Source organism: Ochotona curzoniae, unplaced genomic scaffold, assembly GCF_017591425.1.
Source record: "Ochotona curzoniae isolate NIBS_2020 unplaced genomic scaffold, NIBS_Ocur_1.0 contig_2321, whole genome shotgun sequence".
NCBI classification, from domain to species: domain Eukaryota; kingdom Metazoa; phylum Chordata; class Mammalia; order Lagomorpha; family Ochotonidae; genus Ochotona; species Ochotona curzoniae.
Window position 1 is genome coordinate 17,852,556 of NW_024465421.1, and position 25,182 is coordinate 17,877,737.

General features: G+C 49.4%; 1 protein-coding gene across 1 annotated transcript in view; it reads right to left on the reverse strand.

Annotated features, from left to right (window-relative positions):
- The window catches only part of SNX29 (sorting nexin 29), a 247,346-nt gene that overhangs the window by 194,906 nt on the left and 27,258 nt on the right, over positions 1-25,182 (reverse strand). Inside the window, exons 4-8 of the mRNA XM_040973311.1 lie at positions 19,967-20,091; positions 8,125-8,305; positions 5,541-5,611; positions 2,997-3,245; positions 1,749-2,127 (exon numbers count right to left, since the gene is read on the reverse strand). Coding sequence (XP_040829245.1) covers positions 1,749-2,127; positions 2,997-3,245; positions 5,541-5,611; positions 8,125-8,305; positions 19,967-20,091 — 1,005 coding nt within the window. The remainder of the gene's footprint in view (positions 1-1,748; positions 2,128-2,996; positions 3,246-5,540; positions 5,612-8,124; positions 8,306-19,966; positions 20,092-25,182) is intronic.

Here is a 25,182-nt window from a genome sequence, read left to right on the forward strand (position 1 = left end):
CTGGCTGCCCTGGCTCCCCCTCCAGGCTCCACACACTGGCACCAGCAGGCAGGAAGGGGAATGACTGCATGGGGGGGTAGCTAACCCACAGGGTTCTCACATTGCTGGGCAAGCGCAACAGAAGTCAGGTGGCATTTCACTCTAGACCTTTGAAAGGTCTAGAGTGAGAATCAAGGGCAGCTGGGTGGCTACCTGTTTTGTCTAGACGTAGGATCTAGATATTTGTCCAACATTATTCCACATGTTTCTGTAAGGCTGTTTCCAGGTATAACAATAAAGTCAGTAGTTTCTGAATAAAACAGATCATCCAACATGATCTGAGTGAGCCTCCCCCACGACGGCCTCAACAGCAAAAGGCTGACCCCTTCAGTGGACAAAGCGGATCTGCCAGCCACCTGCCTCTGGACGTGACCTGCAATTTTTCCCTAGGTTTCTGTCGGCCAGCCTGCCCTGCAGACTTTGAACATGTCAGCAACCTTCACAGTCACATGAGCCAATCCCTTAAATCAACCAAGAGAAGCCCAGTATTGCTACTCAGCACGCCAAGCCACCACCTGCAATGCCAGCATCCCACATGGGCACCAGTGCCATTTGCTTGGTTTCTGATCTGGCTCCCTACTAACACGCCTGAGAAAGCAGCAGAAGATGCCCAAATACCTGGGCCTCTTACACTATATGGGAGACCCAGATGAGCCCCTGGTTCCTAGCTGCAGCCTGGCTAGTGTGCCCCCTTTGGAGATTGTTTGGAGGTTGTGGATTTCTCTCCATAATCTTGTCTTTCAAATAAATACATCTTTTAAAATACTACTGGGGTGGGGGGTGGGTAACAAAGATGAAAGCAGAGACAGAAGAGTGAGAGCAAGAAAGAAAAGGGGAGACACCACGCATGTATGCACACATCTCATACACAGAGACACAACTCTGTTTCCAGAGAACAGTAATAAATGTAGCAGGTCACAAGGCCTGGAGCCCAGGTTCAAAAACATTCACACCCTTTCAGCAAGAGAACACAGCTAACACACAGTTCAGGAGTAGAAATAAAAAAAGGATTATCCATATAAATCTTCATTTCAGAATGACTGACAGCAAAAAAAGAAAATCCCAACAGGCTAAGTGACTCAAGCATAGGAGAACCTTTAAGCATCATGACCCATGGATCTCACTGGATAGCAACTATATTAGGGTTCTGCAAGGGAAAAGAATCAAATAGGGTAGACACAGACATAGATAATAGATGGGACAGAATCATAACGGAGAACTGGTTGATGCCGTCTTGGAATCTGGCAAGCCCCACACCTCTGACCGCAAGCTGGTGTCATTCAGTTTGGGTCTGTGATCTGAGAACCAGCAGAACAGTACCAACCTGACATTGGACTCTTGCCACCCTTTTAAAGATACAAAGAGGGGCTCCCCGCTGTGTTTGGCTACACCTCCAAGCACTGTATTCCATCCAGATACCAGTTCATGTCCCAGCTACTCAAATCCCCATCCAGCTCCCTGCTTATGACCTGCTGTCTTGGGACCCTGCACCTACATGGGAGACCCAGAAAAATCTCCTGACTTCCTATTGACTCAGCTCTGACCACTGCAGTCATTGGGGAGTGAACCAGCCGATGGAAGATCATTCTGTATCTCTTCCCTGTAAATCCACTTTTCCAATAAAAATAAATAAAACTTTAAAAAATAAGAAAGAAGTAAAAAGACAGTGGTTCAAGTCACTCCTTCCATTAACACTCTCTAGAACCTACTTTTCGGGCGACTCTGAATGGCCAGACTGTTGCCTCACGGAGGAGCGTCCATACAAGTCGTCCTCATTGTCTTCGGCATCCTCATCATCGATGCTCTTCACATCCAGCTTCGTGTACCCAAGCTCTCCATTCAGAGACAGAGAGTCAATCTTCCAGGAGCTGCTGCTCTGGCTTCCGTTGGAATTGGGGCCAAAGGGGCTTTCGAAGGCCGACATGATGTTGATGGAGGAAGAGCGGTCAGAATTGTCCTCTGAGCTCTCCCCTGTCCCGGGGATCTTCTTTAAAACTTCCCCAGAGTTCTGTTCATCCTCCTCATCATCAAATGAGATGATGTTGGTCACTTTCTTTTTCTTCTTTCTCTCCTTTTTACCCTTGGTGTCTGGCAAAAGAAAAGATGTTAGGGATTAGAGAAAGTTATCGGAACAGAAGGGTGACAAAGTCAACCCCTTCCCTCAGTGACACAGGACAGTGTGCCAACCTACTGACAAACTTCATCTGAAGACGAACTCAGATTATTTTTCCATTCTTAAGGAAAAAAGTCTGACCATGGACAACTAGCAAAGTGGGCGGCTTGTCTAATGCATTTGGGAATGCTGGGACTAAGTACTTTAAAACCAAAATTCCAGTCTTCACTATAGCAAAATCGCCATGACTGGAAAGGTTCCAGAGGTACTGGAAGCTTCTTGCAAAAGCAGCCCTACTGAGGAAGTTCCCTCTGCCTCCCGCTAGCCTTGAGTTAATGCTGATAAACTCTTCCCTCAAGCCTCTGTTTAAGCATCATCTCTCTCCAACAGCGCTCTCTGCATGGGTTCCATCCCATTCATCACAGACCTACTGAATTACTGGTAAAACTTCCACAAACTCTGCACCCACACCCATCTCAAGCATGCGATGCAGTGCGTGCTGGCCGCGTGTCAGACTCAGGCCATTGCCTAGCCCACGGAACACAACCAGGTGAGAGGCAGAGGCAGGGAAGCGGGGAGCATGAGACGCCAGCTGTCCTGGCTTCTGCAGTTCTCACTCCCTCCCCTGCTGTGGGCTCCCACCAAGCTGCTGCTGGCTCTCTGTCCCCACATCCCACACACGGAATCATGCTGTCAGGTTCCTCTGGTGTGCATGAGGGATGGCAAAGCAAACACAAACCAGAAAAGGTTCCCTGGAGTGACCTTCAGGGGATGAGGTGTGGCCCCCTGGGCCCACGTTGGTCCTTTTCCCAGCTCCGCCCCCGACAGGCCCCTTGTCACTCACCAGCACCGACATTCCTGCACACAACGGGCAGAGGGTCGGTCTCCTGCTCAGGTCTGATGAGGATAGAGACAGCAGAGGAGGCCGTGATCTCCCGGAGGAGGCTGCTCACGCCCTGCGTGGACTCCTTCAGCAGGGAGGTCACATTCTGCGTGGACTCCTTCAAGAGGTCCGACACGGTGGGAGCAAACTTACTCTGCCCGTTCAGATCCTTGTTGTCAATGTTAATGGCGAAGAGTATGGAGTTGAGACCTGCCCAGAACAGGGACAAACATGGCGCATTTGTTGTGAAGCACTCATACCTGTGACACGAGCGGCGGGCAGGAGGCACACACGAGGAGTCACGCTCCCCTCCAACATTAATAAAACCTGTCCACAAAACCATGGCCAGCAGATACCAGACAGGCAAACAATGCCAGGATGAGGTAGGGCACAGGTTCAGAGATCAGACTACCTGGCCCCAATGTCTAGGCAAGAAACCTGTCATCTCTCTGTTTTAAGTTCCTTATCTATAAGAAGGACACTACCTCCTGCATGAAGTTATATATATTAAAGACAGTCACCCTCTAAAACCACTTAGTTCCATAAGCTATCAAGAACATGTAAGGCCCAGGGTGATGGCTCAATGGCTAAATCCACATCCCACAAGCGCTGGGATCCCATACAGGTGCAAGTTCATGTTCAAGATGCTCCATTTCCAATCCAACTCCCTGCTTGTGCCCTGCAAAAGCAGTTGAGGATGACCAAAACCCTTGGAACCCTGAACCTGCATGAAAGACCCAGAAGAGGTTCCAGGCTCTTGGCTTTGGACGGCTCAGCTCCGGCCATTGAGGCCATCTGGTGAGTGAAACAGCAGATGAAAGATCTTTGTCTCACTTTCTTTCCATAAATCTGATATGCTTTTCCAACAAAAGTAAATAAACCTTAAAAAAAATAAAAAGAATGTGCACTGATGATGCCAGCATTTGCAGGTTAAACTGCTGCCTGTGACACCAGCATCCCACATGTGTGCTGATCTGAATCCCAATCTGATAGCCTGGGAAAGCAACAGAGGATATCCTAAGTCCTCGGGTTCCTGCACCCACATTGGAGACCTAGAAGCTCCTGCTTCTGGCTTTGTCCTGGCCCAGCCCCAGTTATTGGGGACATTCGGGGAGTGAATCAAGGCACTTGAGCAGAACCTTCAGAACATGCTCCACATCGGAAGCCCCAGGACGGCAGGATGACATTAGGTTGCTGTCCCCATTCCCCAGTATTGAAGCAATTAGGATGCTGCCTGTGGACCTCTACCATTCTCTCTCCCCTTCCCCCAGATACAGGAAGAAGAAAAAGGAAATCGGAAACAATGATCTCACCCTCTTTCCCCAAGTCCTTGACCCTTGCCACCCTAATCAGTGGCTCACATGGGCATGCATCCTTATCAACTATGTAAGCAACATCAAAAATAAATCTTCATAAAAATAAAATAATAAAAAGAGTAAGGAACAAAAAATATGTACTGATTACACCATTATGATTATTTGGGGCAAAAACTTGTATCAGTATCCTATGGCTAATAAAAGAAGTTATGGTTAAGCTATGACTTATTCTTAACAGTAGACAAGAATGTCATAACCAGACCCAGCTTGGTAGCCTAGTGAATAAATCCTTGCCTTGCATCTGCCAGGATCCCATATGAGTGCCAGTTCATGTCCCAGCTGCTTCACTTCCCATCCAACTTCCTGCCTGTGGCTTGGGAGAGCAGTCAAGGATGGCCCAGAGCCTTGGGATCCTGCACCCACATGGGAGACCTGCAAAAGGCTTCTCGCTCTTGGCTTCAGGTCAGCTCAGTTCCAGCTACTGTGGCCACTCGGAGAGTAAATCAACACATGGAAGATCTTTCTGACTCTTTCTCTCTGTAAATCTGACTTTCCAATAAAAATAAATAAATCTTTTTAAAACGTCATAACTCTCAGGATGTGGGACTTAGTGTAAACTTTCAGGGGAAAAACAAAAGGAGGAAACAGAGAGTTTCAGAGAAACACAGACAAATTACCCAGACCCATCCAGGTGACTTCATCTTTTACCCTTGGAGTGAGTCAAACAACAGTTTAGGCATAACCTAAGCAACATCGGTCCAGGACCTTTGACAAATCACATGCTGGTTCTTTCCTACGACTCTCACTGCTTCACCAGGGTGATAGCTGAGTCACAGGGAATCCCACCTCATAGAGGAGAAAAGTAAAGTTAGCTGCATTCACAAGGGCCACCCCAGGTCACCAAGCAACAAAGGAAAGAGCCAAGATACAAGGGTAGCTCTCCTGTCTCCAATTCACCAATTCCTTATATTCCACCTGCCAAGAAGTTCCAAACAAAATTCTTCAACCCAAGGCTTTCTTGCCAGAGTACCAAATCCTAAAAATACAGAATGTGGGCTCACTAAAGGATAGGCAGTAATGAATGCCCTGCTGTGTTGGTAAGGGATAGGAGAAATGACAGTGTCCCTCACAGCCCCCTCTACTTGCCAAGCTTCCCAGGACTGTCTGCCCCCACCCCGGCCAGGCTTACCAGCTGCCATGGTAGGAAGCATGCTAGACCTTTCTTCATCCATTACAAAAGACCAGTCTTCATAAAAAGTGCTGTGATGGAAGAGAGAAGGTAAGGTTCTTAGTGGTAATCTCTGTGTCCTTTGCCCAGGCAAGGTCACTAGACAGCTGCCCGAAAAACCTCAGTCCGGTCACCCAGGGAGAGGACGGTGTGTCTGAGGTTTCTGCCGGTATGCAGCTTCTAGCTATAAGTAAAAGACTGAACACACATGCCTCCTATCACTTCCTCTCTGGTTCCGAGGGGGACCCTAAGCTTTAGAGTACTGAAACAGACATATGTAAATGTGTAAAGCAGCATAGCAACAGAAGGGTAACTTCCACTCCAGACCTGCCCCCTAGAGACACACAGGAAATACAGGCTGGCCATCAGGGCACTCCTGATTTGGCTAATATAAGGGATAATGCCAGAAAGGAATGACAGAGCCCCATGGCTCTGCCAACCAGAGTATTTACTTCTAATACCTACTTGGGCTACAGATTCAATAGCCCAAGTAATCCCTGGAAAGGACTGAGAGGCTAAAAAGGCCCCTGAATGTAAACAGCAGATGGTGGAGGGCAAGGGGATACAGTTGGAGAAGTCAACAGGACCTGACCCAAGTCAGTAACGGTACAGTCAGAGCTTAAACACATGCCTCTCGAGTGCAGTTTCCAGGCTCTGGAGCCAGGACTGCCTCTGAACCAGGTCACAGGACTCCAAATTAACAGAGCTCAGCTTCACTGAAGTCTAGGCACTGATGCATGACCTGCAGTGCAGTGAGCAACTGGGAAAATGAGCTGCTGAAGTGACTGAGACAGCCTACTCCCAGGCTCTGCAGCAAAGCAGCCTGGGGAGCACAAACCATAAGCTCAAGCTGGCATTGCAACTGAACCCGATCCCTACATTGCAACCCTCACGAATTCAGTTTCATGTTTGTAAATGAACATGGCATTCCCAGAGAGTAATTAAGTGGCTGGGTTATGGCCAACTGTAACTCTTAGCCACTAGATTCACAGCAACTTCCCACGGTTAAATGCAACTTGGGTGCCAAGTGTGTAACTCTAAACTAATTGCACATAATCTGCTGGGAAGAGTTTTACTAGAAATGTATTTTTTTTAGAATGAATATGCTTATTTGCCTTAACTACTGCTAGGTGGTGTTCAGGTGGTACTGATGTTCTTGGCCTCTAGCAATGACCATAAGCAGCACATAGGCCTGTTGGAGGCAAGTGTCCTGGGTACCGGGATTCCTGTTTCAGACCCACATAGTCTCAACACACAACTGAACCAGGAGTCATGAACAACATCAATGGGAGAACTTCAAGGGCATCTGTAAGGAGTCCTAACACACAGTCCTAGTACACCTGCCACCATAGAGAGGACCGACCACAGCAACAAAAGTCAGCAGGGACAACACATGGCCAGATAGGAGATCTGAGATGGTGCTGAGTGCACATGGAACACCAGCTTGCTGAATTCAATGGGATTTCACTGCTGAAGACCTGGCCCTTCTGACACGGAAGCTATTCAGGGGACCAGGGCAGGCGAGGTCACTGTCCCAGTGCAGCATCAGGCAACGCTTAGCAGCACGCCTAGCCCACCACTCTCAGAAGCCCGAGTCAGCACAAATGAGATCAGATTAGGGCAAAGGATGGTGGAAATGCCAACCTGTTATCAGAGTTATCTCGGTGTAAATTATGGGCGATTTAACTTCCTTCCCTAGGCTCCAGCACTTAGGACGGCTTTTCAGGGAAGGCAGCAGACTGCCATCATCAGCCCTCACTCACGGCTGTCTCCACAGTGCTATGGTTAACCACATGCCCTGACCCAGCTGAGCATGGCTGTGGCCGTGTGAGCTGCAGTGGGCAAGCAGCCACGAGTGGAAGGCCCATGGTAGGGAGAAGCTCTTGAGAGCCAGCTCTTGGGTCAACCCTCTCTTTTCCTACCTTGGCAATCATGAGAGCGTGGGTGGAGACACAGCTCCGGGCAGCCTGGCTCCTGGAGAGAACAGGCTCTGCCCACCCACAGTCATCAAACAGCCCAGGAAGAAATGAACCTGGCCCTTTCGAGCCACTGAGGTTTTTGCGGTGTTTGCCATTGCAGCATAGCCTGACCTATGCTAATGGGAGCAGTCAACTGTTTGAATGTGATCAACAGAAAAATAAAACAGCTTTTGATCAATACCAATGACTTCTTTCCCCAACATAAACCTTACTTATTTTCTCCCATCAGGGTGAAGTTGAACAAATGCAAGAATTTCAAATGAAAAATCCCATGAGGTACAGAGCAGACTGTCCTAGGACAGCAGCTCCCTCTGCACGCTGGATGCGAATAATGGTAAGTGCTCATGGGTGCTGGCTCCAAGCAGGTGCCAGGATTAGCCTTTCGCTCATCTCTTCTCCCCCTCACCCAGCTGTGGACACAGCAGAGCAGAACAAAGGGCTGCAGGAGGGGAACCTGCTTACTCCACTCAGCAGGAACAGCAGGCAAACCCAAGCCCTCGGACTCCATGTTGCACCACGCTGACCCTGCAGTGCCACACCCTCCCGAAGCCCAGCCAGTCAGGTACCTGAGCCTGCCACGGTCAGCCAGGAGCGCGTGCAGGTAGCGCTCCAGCGAGTGTTCATTGAGGGCGCAGCGCAGCCAAGCCCTGCCACGGCCCACGTCTGAGGCGATGTGGCGCAGGCCATAGAAGCGCTGCAGCTCGTGCCTGCTGAGTACCTCCCGCACGTAGGACCAGAACACGGGCTCTGTAGAGAGAAGATATGCATGTCACTCGGCCTGCCATGTTCGTTGTGGCAAGAACAATCCCCACCCCATCCCCACCCCCACACCAGGCAGGTTTCCGGACTGTGCAAGAGTTACTTCTTGGGGAGAGAAATGTGGGACACACAGAGAGGCTGCCAAAAATAAAAGTGACTCCAAAGCCCACCATCCTGACATTTGGAATACTTTCAAGAATCGCCTTCCACTCATCTTCCCCACACTCAAAAAAAAAAAAAAAGCATGCATGACCCCACGCCCTCCAGAAGGTCCCAATCTCCGGAACTGCCTTACATAGGTAGCCTTTCATTTCACAGCTGGGATTAAGAAGCAGATCTGTAAGTGGGTAGGTTATTTTGGAAAATCTCCAGAGGCCCAGGGTCATCACAGGCCTCTTCTTAAGAGGGAGGCAGCGAGAGACTTGACAAAGGTAAGGAGGCAAGGTGACCAGTGGAGCAAAGACTGGAGCCACATGGCCACAGCCAAGCAAGCCCTGCAGCCGCCGGAGAGACGGACAGTCGGAGCCTCCAGCACAAATGACCGTGTCATCACCTTGACCTTGGCCAGGTGGAATCGACTCAGGACTTTTGTCTGTTGTTAAGAAACCAACAGTTCTGTAGCCATTTGTAACAGCAGCCAGAAGAAAACAGCACATGATATTGTGAGGGAGATAAGGAGAGATAGAGGAGGGGAGAGGAAGGGAGAGAGACAATGTAAGATCCTAGTTCATTTATTTTCTGGCCTGAGCGTCAACATTTTCTTATAATTAAAAGTCTTTGAAATAAGATTTTGATGGCTTCTCGGTGAAAAGATAATTTAACTATCTCTCTGTTACTGGGAATAGAACCGATTGCCAATTTTCCCTTCATGTGGAAGCAAACATCCTTGTACATAAATGACTGTCTCTTTTCTAATTCCTTAGGAGTTACTGCCACACACTCAGTACTGAGGATAGAAAAGGATTCAAGGTATCAACGGAAGGAAGTTTGCTTTTATCCATAAAACAGTCATTCTTACAACCCCGTAAACTCTCAAAGCCATTTTTTTAATCCACATGCACAGTTCTTCACAGCCACCAGTCTCCTGTGTTCTCACTGTGATCAGGCCCCTTCCCTGAACGCTGGCTCATCTCCACGCTGCCAGAAGCAGCAGCACCAGCAGAAGCCACCATTTACAGAGCCTTAACTGTGCACCATGCATGCTGGCACCAGACACTTTACCTCTGACATCACAACCACCAACATCATGTCCATGTCAGGACGAGGGCCACAGCCTAGGCAAATGAAACAAGCAGCCTCACGGTACACTCAGCAGTAGCCCAGCAGCCCGGCAGCTAGGAGCTGTCACCCACCTTGACCAACGAGGGGTCTCTACCTTTTTTTTTTTTAATTTTAAAACGTATTTTTATTGTAAAGGCAGATTTACAGAGAAGAGAGAAAGATCTTCCTTCCACTGATTCATTCCCCAAGTGACCACAATGGCCGGAGCTGAGCCGGCAGCCTCCTCTGGGGCTCCCATGTGAGTACAGGGTCCCAAGGCTTTGGGCCATCCTCAACTGCTTTCCCAGGCCACAAGCAGAGAGCTGGATGGGAAGCGGGGCTGTTGGGATTAGAACTGGTGCCCATATGGGATCCTGGCAGATGCAAGGCGAGGACTTTGGTCACTAGGCTGCCACGCCGGGCCCGGCCCTCTGCCTTCTTTAAAAGGCTCACATTTTGCACGGTTTAGCATCCAAGGGCAGGAAATGCTGATGCTCCTACTGTAAAGCCTAGAAGCTAAACAGGCCCACAGATCCCTCTGAGAAAGTGACCCAGCCTTTGACCTGTCCTTTCCAGGACACAACCACCTGCATCTCCAGACACTGCCCGCACTGCATTCTTTGCAGGAGGCATCAACTGAGTCAGAGATAACAAGACCCACCTCCAGGGGCTTCCGGTCCACAGGACAGCACGCACAGGGGAAATCATGGGACTCAACTACCCTGGGGCGAATCTCGCAGCCCAGCTCCTCAGTTCCTCCCCACCGAAGATAAACACAGAAGTCCACCATCACCTGGAGCTCTTAGGGCAACTGGAAAGAGTTACCCTAAAACTGAATTAAATGTGTAGCCCCTAACAACCAACCGTCACCTCCTTACTGACCACCCCCTTTAGGACACAACCATTGTGTGGTTGGCTTCCTCATCTCCTTCTGTTGGGGGGTAAAGGGCAGAGAGAGGTGTTCAGCCAACCCTGGCACTCAAATTAGATCAACCTGGCAAGAAGACCTGGAGAAGGGTGCAGCTCACTTAGGGTTGGCGTCCATCTGAATCCCTCAGAGCCAACGGATTCTGCTTCCCAAACTCAGGAGATGAGTGCAAACCGCAAGCCACACAACTGTACACACAGCCTTCTCTCCACCCTCGGATTCGCTTAGAAAACAGGGCAGCTGGCTGTTAAGTGTTGTGAAACACCCCGGACAGCCACCTGTGCAGCCGGCAGGATTCCAATCAAGCCAGTCTCGCTTGCATCCTGCCACTCCTGAAAGCAGCAGCCCCCTCCCTCTGACCTTGAGTGCACATCAACACCTGACGGTGTGTTTTCACCTTTCAATTTTGCAAATCGCTTACCGCCGCAGAACCCTGTAAGGCTTGTCAGGGCAAGGATGCTGATGGTAAGAATTATCCCAGTGGGGTTCCACTTCCACTGCCCGAATTAATGTGCTCTATTTAGAGCACAGCTCACCTGCCATTTAACACAGAGTCCATAATTTAATGTGGGAATAGTGTTCATCCGTGTTGAAACGTGGGGTTAAACCCAAAAGTGGGCCAGGGCTCCTGCTCCTCTCAATACCTGAATGCCAACGGCCAACAAGAATGTAAGCCAAGAAAGGGGCACTGGGCCCCGCTGCCTAGGGGTGCTCGTTAGCCAATAATGAATGAGTAATGGCCTGGCTCCTGGCACCGTTACAGACCTCAGCTTTCAGCACTGTCCAGAATTCATACTTTTGGGGGCCACAAGGAAGACAAAAACTTTGGCTCAAATTCTAGAACAGGCATTGTGTGGCTTCAGGAAGTCTCCTTTACCCTCTATTTTCCTCATCTATGCAATTGGGATAACAGTGACTATCTCTCAGGACAACTACAGGAAAAACAAAAACACATGCAAATTGCATCCAATAATGCAGTCTACAAACAAGTGCCATAATTATTCATTTAATTGGCATAGAACAAGAGCCTAGTGGAACATCTACTAAAACCGTGACTCCAGGGGCCAGCACTATGGCGCAGCAGGTTAAGCTGACAACGTGTGAGGCCGGTATCCCATATCTGAATGCTGGTTCCAGACCTAGCTGCTGTACTTCTGATCTAGCTCCTTGCTAATGCGCCTCAGAAGGCAGCAAAGGGTGTCCTAAGTTCTCCCATGTGGGAGGATCAGGATGGAATTCCAGGCTACCAGCTTCAACCTGGATCAGACCTGGCTACTGCTGCCACTTGGGGAACTCATCAGAAGTTATTCTCTCAGGCCCTGCGTGATAGCGTAATTGTTAAAGTCCTCACCTTGAACGCGCCGGGATTCCATATGGGCACCGGTTCTATCCCAGCAGTCCTGCTTCCCATCCAACTCCCTGGCTGTGGCCTGGGAATGCAGTCAAGGATGGCCCAAAGCCTTGGGACCCTGCACCCGCTTGGGAGACCTGGAAGAGGCTCCTGGCTTCGGATTGGCTCAGCTCCAGCCATTGTGGCCGCTTGGGAAGTGAACCACAGGAAGGAAGATCTTCCTCTCCGTTTCTCCTCCTCTCTGTATATCTGCCTTTCCAATAAAAATAAATAAATCTTTTTAAAAAAGAAGAAGAAGTTAATCTCTCACCTGGTCTCCCTCTGGCCTTTCTCTCTGTAACTGTGCCTTTCCAATAAATAAAATTTTAAAATAATCATGACTCTAAGCCAAATTTCAGGTCCCAAGAAAGCAAACAGCACCCTCCTCCTTTCACCGGTTCCCCACATTCCTCTCTCCTATGGGATATGGGATCCACTGAGTTCCCTGTGAAGTTGCCATCACACTATTCTGGCCTTTTCCCACACAGGCCTGGGCAGCTAACCTGGCCACCACACAACACTGGCAATTCTGGTTTTGTGTTTTAATACTGTACAAAGTACTCCTTATCTTGATGGCTGAGGTTTTGGCACCCCCTCAAACTTTGTGGCTTAAGTAAATGTCTGCTGGCCTCACATCTGTCCCAACTTGGCCTGTGAAGTCCTCCACCTAGAAGAGAACTTAGACCACAAAAAAATGAAGCTCCACTTCCTTCTACAAGAGTGGCCAACAGCAACCTGAGAGCCAAATTCAGCCTGCCACTACCTCTGGTTCGTATGAACAGTCATACTGGCACCCAGCCATGCCAATCCGTTCACACACTACGGCTGCTGAGTGGCTGTCATACAGAACTTGGGGTCTGCAGAGCAGGCACTAGGCACTATCCTATCCCTTAGAGGCAGACCTAGAAGTAGCTCTAGTAACCTGGTAAACCAGGAGCTACCTGGGACTGTGGTCCCCTCTATCAAGTGGAGAGAACCCCATCTGGAAAGATCTCAACTCACAGAGAAGCTGTGCTGAGGACAGGTCCAGGGAATGCTGGGCCCCTGAATCCAGCTCAACCTTAGACTTCTCAATCACATGAGTCAGTGCTCACATCCCATCCGAAGCCGAAAGGCCAAGGACAATGAGCAGGGCTCCCTGCAAGCAACAAAGAATACATCTCGACCTCGCAGCCTTGGCCTACAGTGAACCAAAGCATCTGACTCAAAGGCTCGAAGGGGCCAGAACCTCCCATGACCTAACCTTCACCTCCCGGTGACCCGTCTCTGAATGGTCACTATCCTGGGCATCACATGCACAGCTAGAGGAGACAGACAAAGTATGAGCCAAGCCCAGCTCCCGCTCCCCTGCTTGCAGGCAAGGGTAAGTAATCTCAGGAAGCCACAAGGGAGCAGAGAAAAGTAGAGAGCAAAAATACCAAGACCCCAGTACCTGGGGAAGGAACGCACCACAGCCCCAAGAGCAGGAGTCTGTTAGCCAAAGACTGTAGGGGAAGGGATTCAGGCAGGAAAGGAACACCATCAGCCAGGCATTGTGTCCAACACTCCAGGGTATGTCCCTGGAACTGGGGGAACCTTGCAATTAGGGGGACACAGCTGCTCCCACAGCTCCCCTACTGTATCCTCATCTGGATGAGGCCCCAGCCACACAGCAAGATGGAATAGCTCAGCAGGGTTCCTGCTCAGGGCAGCAGCCGTCACATGCCACACGACCACCTTCTGCGACTACAGCACAGGAGTAGTCATAGTAAAACTGTATAGACTATATAAATATGGTGCACTGTTTACTTTAAGAACATAGTAACATTTGTCATTTTAACCATTTTCAAAAGTGTGCAACTCAGTGACATTCAGTTACTGACAATGTTGTATAACCATCACTCCTAGCCATTTTCTGACTCTGCCATCATCACAAACAAAAAATCCACACCCGTGCCACAGTGTCCCCGCCCCAGCCTCAGGCAGCTTTCCTTCCTTCCCTCTCTACAGATGTGACTACTGTGGACACCGCCTGAGTGCAATCATGTGGCAACTGTTCTTTTATGTCTGGCTTCTCTCAGCATACTTCTGAGGTTCATTTCGTTTGTAACGTGTCATGGGACCTCTTCCTCTTGATGGCTTTATTAAAAAGTGAGGAACTGGTCAAGCATCAAAGCATCCAGGACTTGTGGAACTTTTACCTGGTTTCTATCTAGGCATGTGCCCTCTCCTGTGCTCACAGCAGCAGGGGCCAAGCGCCCCAAGACTTACAAGATGGGCAGTACTTGTCTTGTAACTGGCAATTCTGAACCCAAGTCCTGGTGTTCATTTACAAGACATCAGAATTGAACAGTTTGCCAAGAGACAGTGGTCACATATACCCAACAGGCATCACTCCAGCTACCCCAGGTCTTACTGTGCTGGGACATTCTCATGCCCCTTAATAAATAGCTTCTGGCCCACGTCAGGAGCCAGAAATTTCAACCCAACACATGGGCCATCTTCTGCTACTGTCTCAGTTGTATTAACAAGCACCTGGATGGGAAGCAGATCAGCCAGGACTCAAACTAGTACCCATACAGGATGCTGACATTCTCAGAGTAGGCTTAACAACCTATTCCTTGACACAGACCCCCTTGAATGGCATCTTAACTGCTGCATCAGTAGCATACCCCCTGATGTTAGCTATTTTTCTTTTAATTATAATGGAACTCAGTATTTCTTCATGTGTTTAGTAGTTACTTCCAAGGCTTCTTTGACCAGACGCAGCTGACTGCTGAGTTCATGAACATAACAGAAGCATCAAAGAGGGAACCGAAAGCACTGCAGGAGCCAGGCTGAGGGGAGTGGACTTCCCCTTACCACCAAATGACAGGCCCAGGAGTCTTCTGGCACATGCCACTTCCTCCAGAATTAATTTTCTACAGAAATGCATTTGCTACCCAACGTGACCCAATGGAGCAAAACGGAAATTCTGGTTTGAATTAAGCACTATCAACTCTTCTCAGAAATCCCCACCAAGATGGTGTAAATTAAATAGCACCCACTTCCACCTGACAGTGAAGACGTGTGTGACAGCAAAGGGTAGGGACTCGGTTTCCCAGGAAAGTGACAGCACATTCTCACTTGGCATCCTCAAGCCACTAGTATGAATACAGTCATGTTATGCACTGGACTATGTACTGTCAGAGCTTCTGCAATACCCTGGGTGTACCTGGGATACACTGGAGCTGCGAGGATGAGGAAGGATGGACCCAGTCCTTGATCCCCAGAGGAGCAGGCAAGGAATTGAGTGTACCATTCCTGGGTCTGATGAGAAAAGGACTCCAGACTATAAGATAGCGTGGAGTCCAGCTACATGGGACAGGGTCTGCTGAGTGGCTTTTTGAAGGAAATATGTAATTTCAAGTGCAAATGGATCTGAACCACAACTGAAACACTATTTCACACTCATTAGGATGGCTACTATTTTTATTATGTTTTTTATTGGAAAGGCGGATATACAGAGAGGAGAGACAGAGAGGAAGATCTTCCGTCCGATGATTCACTCCCCAAGTAAGTGCAACGGCCGATACTATGCCCCAGGCCACAGGCAGGGAGCTGGATGGGAAGCAGGGCTGCTGGGATTAGAAACGGCACCCATATGAGATCCTGGCACGTTCAAGGCAAGGACTTTAGTCACTAGGCCACTGTGCTGGGCCCCGGCATCCGTTTTCTATCCAGCAGCCTGTCCCTTCCTTCCAAGAAAACTTGATTTCATTCAGATATTGGCAACCAAGAGCTTCAGGGGCAGCTGAAAAACCCCTCATTGGCCAGAGTGTTTGGGGAGTGAGCCTGCATGACATTAAACCAGCTATAACAACAATCAGCTTGTCAGTGATTTAGAAGAGACATGAGACTCAACTGTGGCCAAAGAGAAGGAAGACATTTGAGGAAGGTCTTCCAAGACAGCTACTCGCTGAAAAGGAGACATTAGAGAAAGTAAAATAATATGGTCTTGGGTTGCAGTGTGAGAAGTAATGTTTGGAATTGTGACAATGATTTTGCAACCACAAAGAATGGACAGAAGTTAGTATGCTAAGAATGACAGTTCAGAAATGCAGGGATTTGGAGCAAGCATTGTGGCACAGCGATTTGCTGCCATCTGCAACGGCAACATCCTATATGAGTACAGTTTAGTCCCTGCTACTTCACTTTTATCCAGCTGCCTGCTAATGTGCCTGGGAAAGCAGCATTTGGCAGCCCAAATAGTTAGGTCCTTGCCATGTCTAGATGGAATCCCTGTCTATTGGCTTCAGCCCAGCCCAGCCCAGTCCTGCCCAGCCCAGCCCTAGGCCCTAGGCTGTTGGGCCATTAGGGACGTGAATCAGTTGATGAAAAATCTGTTTCTCCCTCTTAGTCTGTAACTTCCAAATCAATCCATCAATCTTCAAAAACAAATTTTAAAAAGAAGTATGGAAAGTACATGAATATCAAGAGCTCTGCCAAGGCACAGACTTGAGGACCAGGAACTCCACACCCCCAGGAGTCCTCCCCGTGGAGTCCTCCCTGTGGAGCTCTGCCTGCCCTTGAGGTTCTCTTGGTCTAACTCAGAGCTACTGCGAGCTCTGAGGACTTCCACAGGGCCTGACGGGAGAAACACTCAGAGTGCAGGACCCGCCAAGGAGCAAGACCTCAGTTGCATAGTTTTCCCCTGCAACTCGTGCCTGTTGCAAACTCAGACTGTGCCCTTATGGGAAAAAGGGTCTCTACAGATGTGATCAGTCACAACAAGGTCACCCTGGATGAGGGTGGGCCCTAATTCAATGACCGACGTCCTCCCAAAATGGGGGAAGCCCGTGCAGGGACAGAACGGAGGTCATGTGAACGGGGAGGCTGGGGCCGGAGTGGTGCAGCCACAGCCAAGGAATGCCAAAACCAGACCCCATCAACTGGGAGCTGAGGGCTGATTCCATCTCTGTGTCTTGGGAGGGCACTGGCCCTGGCCATGCCTTGCTTGGGGCCAGCTGGCCTCCAAGAGCACGAGGGAAAGCAGATGTTCCTGCTGCTTGGGGTCATCCGATGTGCGTTTATTTGCTACAGTAGCTGTAGGAATGAAGTGCAAACTGGAAAGCCCAGAGAACTACACCCTGGAAGGTGGCAGCAGAAGCACGGCAACCCTCTCCAACAGCGAGGGCCAGAGAAGCAGCGCAGTCCTCAGCTGGGGGAAAGCTGGGGGAAATGCCACGAGCAATGACAAACCATCTCTAAAGACAGGTGAGCTGTCCCCCAGCTGCAGTGCTCCTCTATGGCTCTGCACACGCAGCACCCAAGGGACGCATACAAGGGAAGGATGGAGCAACCAATGCAAGCACAAAACCAGGGCAGCTTCTGGCCACAGGCGAACAAGAGGGGCAGCAAAACCTTCTCCCCAAAAACTGGCTATAAAACTGGACACGATTAATAGCCATCTCAGCATTCCAGAAACTGAAAGAAGTTTAGGCTTGGAAACTGATTTTTTTTTCCCCTTTGATCTCCTGGTTGGTTTGTTTCTTTTCACTGCTGAATTTCAGATGACACAGCAGGAATATGGGATGCCTTTGCCAGGAGCTGCTCCAAACACATCTCCCCTTTCCCAGCCTGGGCTGGAGGCAAGCTGGAGGCAAGCTGGAGTTCAGCTCTCCTGTCTTCCCAAGCTTACACTCTTCCTCTGGGAACAGAGCTAATGCCATGGCACTGTGGATTACTGTTTAGTCTCTCCTGTCACTTTCAGTTTAGCTGACTAGGCTGCAGCGACCTGGGGAGGAGCAGTACTGGGCACAGGCCATGCCAGAGGAGGGCAGCCTGTGAGGAGCCACGGACATGGATGCCTCAGGACTGCCTGGACCAGCTGTGGGAACCCCTGCAACTTACTCACTTGTCCCAGGCTTTGTTTCATCATCTTGAAAAAAACTAAGGACACAGCTGCCCGGCCTAGGGGGCTAACTGCCGAGTCATCTCCAACACTAGGGCCAGCGGCTCGGGACCAGACTTGGGCTTCCCTGGCACCTCTCTCCGCTATGTCAGGCAGGCCCTGGTTTTAGTCCTTTTTTTACACCTAACGAAACAGAAGCTGAGAGAAGTGTGCCTGGTCACTGAGCTGTGCTCTCCGCTCTGTCACCTGCCTCACACAGCAGGGAGGAGGACCCGAACAATGGTCACTTCCAAGCAATCCTTCACACCCTCCCCCTCTTGAGGACTAGAAGGAAAGGTTTCAATCAGCCAGGGACTACTCAGCAGTCAGCAAACGGTTAACTAACACTGCTGACAACCAGGACTACGGCCTAAGCTAGTCTTGTTTGTCTTGTGCTTCTAACTGGCAGGAGGCTGCCCAGCACCTTCTGGTCAGCAGAAAACAGCCAGACTCTGTCTGCTCATCTGCCATCTCCCCACGCAAGCGCAGAACTTCTGCTCAGTCAGACAGGCATGAACATCGGTGATGCCTTGCATCTCTGGCTGTCAGAGCCAAGGGATAGAAAGACAGGCATTCCAGTCTGGCCGGGAATAGGAAGAGCCGTTTCTCAAGGCCAACAGGGGAGAGCCCTACCAGAAGACAATTCGGAGGAGGGGGCTGAAAGTCAAGAGAGTTCTGGGGCACTGGGGGTAAAATTGGTTAAAATTTCACTAAGATTCAGGAACTGCACCTGCTCCAAAAGATACTTGGCTAACTGCTGCTGACAACCCCCTGGAGAGGTGAAATGCCCTCCCCATACCTCATTTTGCAGGTGGAAAACACTCAGGTTCCACAGGAAACACTCCCAAGGTCATGTGAAACTTGCCCTTGCAGCTTAACTCCAAAGCAAGTGTTACTTCTGCTTTGCCTGGCAGCTGCCAGTGCTAGAACAGAAGAAAACAAGAGCCACCTGGCTTACTCCACACCAATTCCCCTGGGGTCGCTATTCCCAGCCCCAGGCAGAAAGGAGAACAACATTAGGGCCCAGCCAGTCAATGGGTCTCTGGGCAAAGCTAGGTCCTTTAGACTGCCACCTACTAGTCCCCAGCACCAAGTGACCCTGTGCAGAGGCATGGTGGAGCTTCCCTGAGAAGCCGTGGAAACATGCTCAGAGCTGACAGCCAGCTGCCCCTGCTGCCAGCTTCTCTCCTAACTGCCCCCTTGCTCCCTGGCTTTTCAAGAAGAGAAGCTAGGAGCTCAGGAGAAAGGACTAATGCGGCCCAACCCAGGAATCGTAGCACTGTGGAAAAGGAGCCACTGGGGAGTTCGACAACAAGAACCACACATTGGTGGCAGGGAGGGCTGAGGGCAGAGCAAGGAGGAAGAGGGACAAGGCTGAGATGTCACCTCCACACACAGCTGGGCCTTGAGGAGGCCCAGCAGGCGACAGCCCACTTTCCTCTGCAGTCACAGTGATGTCACAGCAACAGGATAGCTTTGGAAACTCAGGATGACCAAGAACCTGGCCAAGAAGGGTGAGGGGAAGCCCAGGGCAGGTTTTAACAAAGTCACATGCTTTAGGCTTCAGACGGAGACTGACATGTGGGCAACCATTTCCTGGCCTGTAGAATGAAGATCATGGGAGCACCTACTGCTCAGAGCTGTCGGTCTCTCACACAAGGTAACTCCTACCCAGAGTGCCAGCCCTGCACCAACTCTTCATGGTATTACTGAACACACCACCCCCAGCCTGGACGGTTCCCCTAAGGAAATGCTGTTACAGTGTGAATGTGGACAGGAGACATGCAATTACGAAATCCCACACTATCTCATGCATAAAATTCAAACAGCCTATCCATTTCCCAGCAATTGCTGCAGCACACTGATGACATGAGCACCTGGGCTTGCAGGCCCCAAGCCCAAAGGAGACTGTGACACTGTGGCTCTGAGAACGCCACGCAAAAGAGGACTTCACGCAAATCAAGATGCTAGACAAAACTAGTGTTTCTCACTACAAACAAGACATGGACTTCTGTGCACAGAGAGAGAGAGGGAGAGAGAGAGAGAGAGAGAGAGAGAGAGAGAGAGAGAGAGAGAGAGAGACTGCAGTGCCGCTCGATCCCCTCCCCTACTACTTAAAAGCACAAACAGCAAGCGCGCTGGGAGCAGGCGCAGGTGTACCTGTTTCGGTTTTGCTGGCGAAGCCCGCTGCTTGTTTGATGGCCGCGGCTGTAAGTGCCAATCCTCGACTCCTCTTCAAGCCATGTTGCAGGACAGCTTCAAACTGGGCACACAGACAGGTCACCCTGCGCGAGAAGCCGTGACTTAGCAGTCTGCCCGGTGGAGGGAGTAGCCAACTAAACCAGCCCCAGCACCTCTAAGGAAGTCAGGGAGTTGCCAGGTGCAAACCTCAGTGGTCAGATAGACAGGAGACACCTGTGCTGCCCGGTGGGGGCGGGGCGGCCTGTGACCCCGGTCACTCATACACCTCCACCTGCTCAGGTTCACATCAGCAGCACATGGCCGTGACAGTGAAGAAAAATGTCAAAGCAACAGGCCAGAGGCCAGAGGACGTAGTACCCGGTGGTGGGGAGCTTGATGTGTGGTGAGGTCAAGGCCATTAATTGTATCCAAATCACAAGTTTCAACTCTAATTCACATCACTTGTGCTTGGAGGAACAAGATTATCTTTTCAGAAATTCAATTCCCAAGCCTGGCAACACTGTAATTTCATGGCTTGTTACATACACTGCAGAAAAAGGATGAATTGGGATGCTCCTCCTTTGTTTTGTTACAAGAGATAACACTCTCAACACAGATCCACGGTTGATGGGATTTTCAATTAAGTTACAATCACTGTGCTCTTAATTGAATTCATTTCTCAATAACCATAGAAATGAGAGGCTGGGGGACCCATCTGCTCAGAGATGCAGTCCCAGGAACCACATTCAGTTCTTCACGATCCCACACAGTGCTTCCAGGGCTCTGCCCGACTGGCTGTGCGGCCCTCAGAGCCCTTTCCATTGGCCCACGTTAACGGAAAGCCTCGGGAGCTCCCAGAGCCAGGTACTAGTCTAGGCGCTCAGGATACAAGGGTGAGGTCCAGGCAGGCGAGGTCCCTCACGTCACTGAGGTTGGACGATTCTAGCTGAGGGCGATACACGAGTATGCTAACCAGCCTGTTCCAAACCATTAAGAAAAAAACAAGAGAAGGCAGAGTCAGCCTCAGATCAAGTGGCCTGAATGTTGGTAACCTTTGGGTTATGACCTGAATATGACAAGAGGCAGTCTACTGGGCAGAAGGGCCCAGTGCAAAGGCCCCGGGGCCACCAGCTACCAACTCAGCCTTGCTTAAATGCAGGCACTTCCTGCCCCACCCACTCCCACACCTGTAGTAATAATACTCCAGGTATTTATCACTCTGTAGGTGGAAAAATATTTTCATACCTATCTTTTTACTAGCTCCTACCATCAATATTATGACATGCACACGACAGGCATTATATCTACATTCCAAAGTTGAAAGAAACTGAGGCTTAAAGAAATCTAAGAGACCTCAAGACGGCATCACAAGCAGCCCTACCAGGATACGCCTGGAGCCTGGAAGTTAAGGACACCTGTGTCCAATGTCGGATGCTTGCATCCCACTCCCAGCTGCAGCAGCAGGTTCCTGCCAATACAGACCCTGGAGGCTTCTGTGGTGGTTCAAGGGATTGCATCCTTGACAGCCACAGGGCAGACTGAATTCTCAACTCCCACTTCATCCAGGCTCAGCCCAGCTATTGGGGGCAGCTGGGAAGGGAATGAGCAGATAACATCTCTCTCTCCCTCCCTCTTAAATAAATATATAAAAACAAATTTTAAAATATCCTAGATAACAGTGGGAATAAGCAACAAGGTCTGCACTGCATCCTCACCTACCCACCCTGCTGAGCCAACATAGTTTCTAGCATGCCCCATATCACAGAAACAAACAACTTTAATTCTAAGATAAAAGTCCTCTCATTCCTATGCCCACTCTTCACTAAAGCCACTCAGCCTCAACGAGGCAACCCCCAAACCACAAACCCACAGCACCAGGCCTGGGCCTGTAACAAACGCCACTAACCCATCCCCGTGTTCCAAGCTGCTGCCGCTACTGCTAAACATATAACAGGCGCTAGGTACGCACAGGGCACCTGCAATCAACCCTACAGGCCAAAGCACCATAGAGTTTAATCACAGTCATGCAGTTTGGGCTGGTTGCCAGAGGCCCTGTAGCCAATGAACTAATCTGCCCATGAAGAGTGAACTAGGTAAGCTATAAACAATTCACCGCCTCATTGACTAGGTGTTGCCAATTACCTTGTTTTTTCTGTCTACCTTCTGCTTTCCTATAAACACTGTCTGATGAAGTTGTTGGATAGAGTTCATAAAATCTGCTCTGGGGGCCAGCATTGTGGCGCAATGGGTTAAACCCTCACCTACAACACTGGCTACTCCACTTCCCATCCAGGTCTCTGCTAATGGTCTAGGAAGATCATGGAGGATGGCTCAACTACTCGAGCGCCTATGCCGGTGTGGGAGACCTGGATGCAGTTCCATGTTCCAGGCTTCAGTCTGGCCTGGCTCCAGACCTTACAGCCATTGGGCAGTGAACCAGCAGATGGGACAATATGTCTCACTCTCCCCAACCCGCCCCTTTCCCGCTCTCCTCCTTGCCCCCTGTCCTTGCCTCCCTCTTTTCCTCCAATCAAGAAACAAACAAAACAAAAACTTGCTCTGACTTTGGGAACAGCCTGATTCATTCTGCTGAGCCATACTACTCACTTCGGTTTCTGTAAGGATGTTTCAGCAATGCCAAGGGATCAAAGCTGGCCCTCCACAGGAGGATGTCTACCCGATGCCCGCAACCTAACACTGCCTCGGCTATGCTCTCGGCTTGTCCTCCCTCTGCTCCAGCACCAAGCTCAGTCTCTGCTACAGAGCACGCACAATTTCTCTTCCAGCTGGTCGACAAGTAGGTGATTAACCTTGGACCATAGGTCTCAGGGCCTGCTCATTCTGGGCAGACATCACTCTTAAATAGTAGATGTGAGTTGACTCAGATCTGCAAGCATCCCCCAGCCATAAATTTGACAGCTTCCGGAAAAATTCTACAAAACCATCTATACTCCAAAGTAGCTAAAACACAGGCACCTAGCAAAATAGAGCCAGAATGGGGACCTGTCTCAACAGGCAGAGGGGCAAAGCTGGGATGGGGAGAGAAGTCAGGCTGTGCTTACAGTTCTTCATAATTAACCAAAGCTTCTACCTTTAAGCAAATGAACTGCAAATACAATGAACTCTATAAGGCCATCAGATTGCTTGAATCCAAAACACTCCTTGGTAACAGCGCTGCCAGGTCGAGATTAAAACCTGACCCCTAAGGGGAATGGAATGTAGGCAAACAGCACAAACCCAATCCCCAAAGTTTGGATCGCATCAGCAGTACTACTTGCCAGATGAATATGGCCACAACTAGCCTGACACTAAAAAAAGACAAGACACCTGTCTGACAGGAAGCCATTGTCCTAACGCCCGCCCTGTTCCTCCCTTCCTTCTCTCAATCTGACCCAAGCTTGTATCTACTGGTTATTCAACACTTACCCCAGAGTGCCCTCCTCCAGGAAGCTTTCCGGAGTGTTTGCTACTTCTGATCTTTCTGCTGCAGCACCTGCCACTCTCTGTAAATGCTCTACCTTCTCCTGATTGTGAGCTGTCCCTGTGTTAGACATGAATGATGCCTGGCTTTAATGCAAAAAGGGACCTATGGTCCCTCCCATGAGGAGACTCAGGTGACAGATTGGATACACACTCTAGTGACAGACACACCTCAGGAGATCTTGCATGATGTGTCATTTGAATCTCGGTCTGTAAACCAGACAGAACACACTCATCCATCCTTCAGCTTGTGCTGGGCATGTTAGGCAGGCCCCCGATTTACAACCAGGGCACCCGAAGGTTTTCCATCACTTCCTGTCTCTGCTCAGGTGCATGGTAATTCCTCCAAAATGATGGGGGTACCTGCTTCAGTGCAGCTCTCAGAACACCCCTCAGGTTTCCCAGAATGTTCTCTGCCCACTGCGGTGGGCTGGCTGCTTCTAGGGCACTGGATCACATCAGACTTTCATTCCATGGTAATGAATTCAGGGCGTGTTCTTAATTAAGTGAGGGACTCCAGCAATATTGTATACCTCAGTATTTTTAAAGTACCAGGCAACAAAATCACTCCAAGCTTTTATGCATATTGCTCTTTACTGATTGAATGAATAAACAAAACATACATCCATAAAATGGGATATCCTCTAAACAACAACAGAAAGGAATGAAGTATTCATATATGTTACAACATGGTAGCATCGTGAAGATGTTATAAAAGGAAAGAAGCCATATACCACAATGAGCCTAAGAAATACCTGGAGAGGGTCCACAGACGCACAAAGGAGCTTATGACTATGCTCGGGAAAGCTGGTCAGGGATTAACTGCAAACTGCCACGAGAAAACCTGGGAGACAGCTAATGGCACTGTTGGACAAACGGGCTGTGGTGACACCTGCACAACACAGTTATCTACAAAGGGAGGAAAAAAATCTCAGAATGTTAAACTTAGGAGGAGGCCAAGCTTTTAGGCTATGTAAATTAGTTGCCAATAAAGCTGTTTCAAGAAAAACACTTCTCTCACGGTGCTCAGTAAAGTCTCATGAAGGAGTAAAGGAATTAATGACTGAAAATGAATTGCTTCCTCCTCCTGAATGGAAACCTGGACGCTATATGGGCTTGACTTGATCACTGCTAAGGCCCTGCCAGCACTTGTTTTCAAGAACTTTGTCCTACAGTTCAAGACTACTGAACCTGCAACATTCACTCACAAATTCCAAAGAATCCAGTATTTTTGTAAGAAAAAAAAAAGACAACATCAGCAACAAATGCTGATTGTTTATGAATTGCATCAAGTAACCTTGTGCGTATACATATTTACATATATATTTTCATTTTTTAATTTGAAAGGCAGATTGACAGAGAGAGATTTCCCATTCACTGGTTCATTCCCAAAATGCTGCAAAGGCTGGAGCTGGGCCAACCCAAAGCTAAGAGCCCAGAGCTTCTTCCAGGTCTCCACGTGGGTGCAGAGGTCCAAACACTTGGGCCATCTTCTGCTGTTTCCCAGGCACATCAGCAGAGAGCTGCATCGGAAGTAGAGAAGTCAGGACTCAAACCACCACATAATATGGGATGTCAGTACCTCAGGCAGAGGCTTAGTGTACTATACCACAGCGCTGGTCCCAATATATTTCTTATTTAAGCTAAGTATTTGAGAGGCAGAGAGAAAGAGAAAGACAGAGAATTCCCTTCTACTGCTTCACTTCATAAATGTT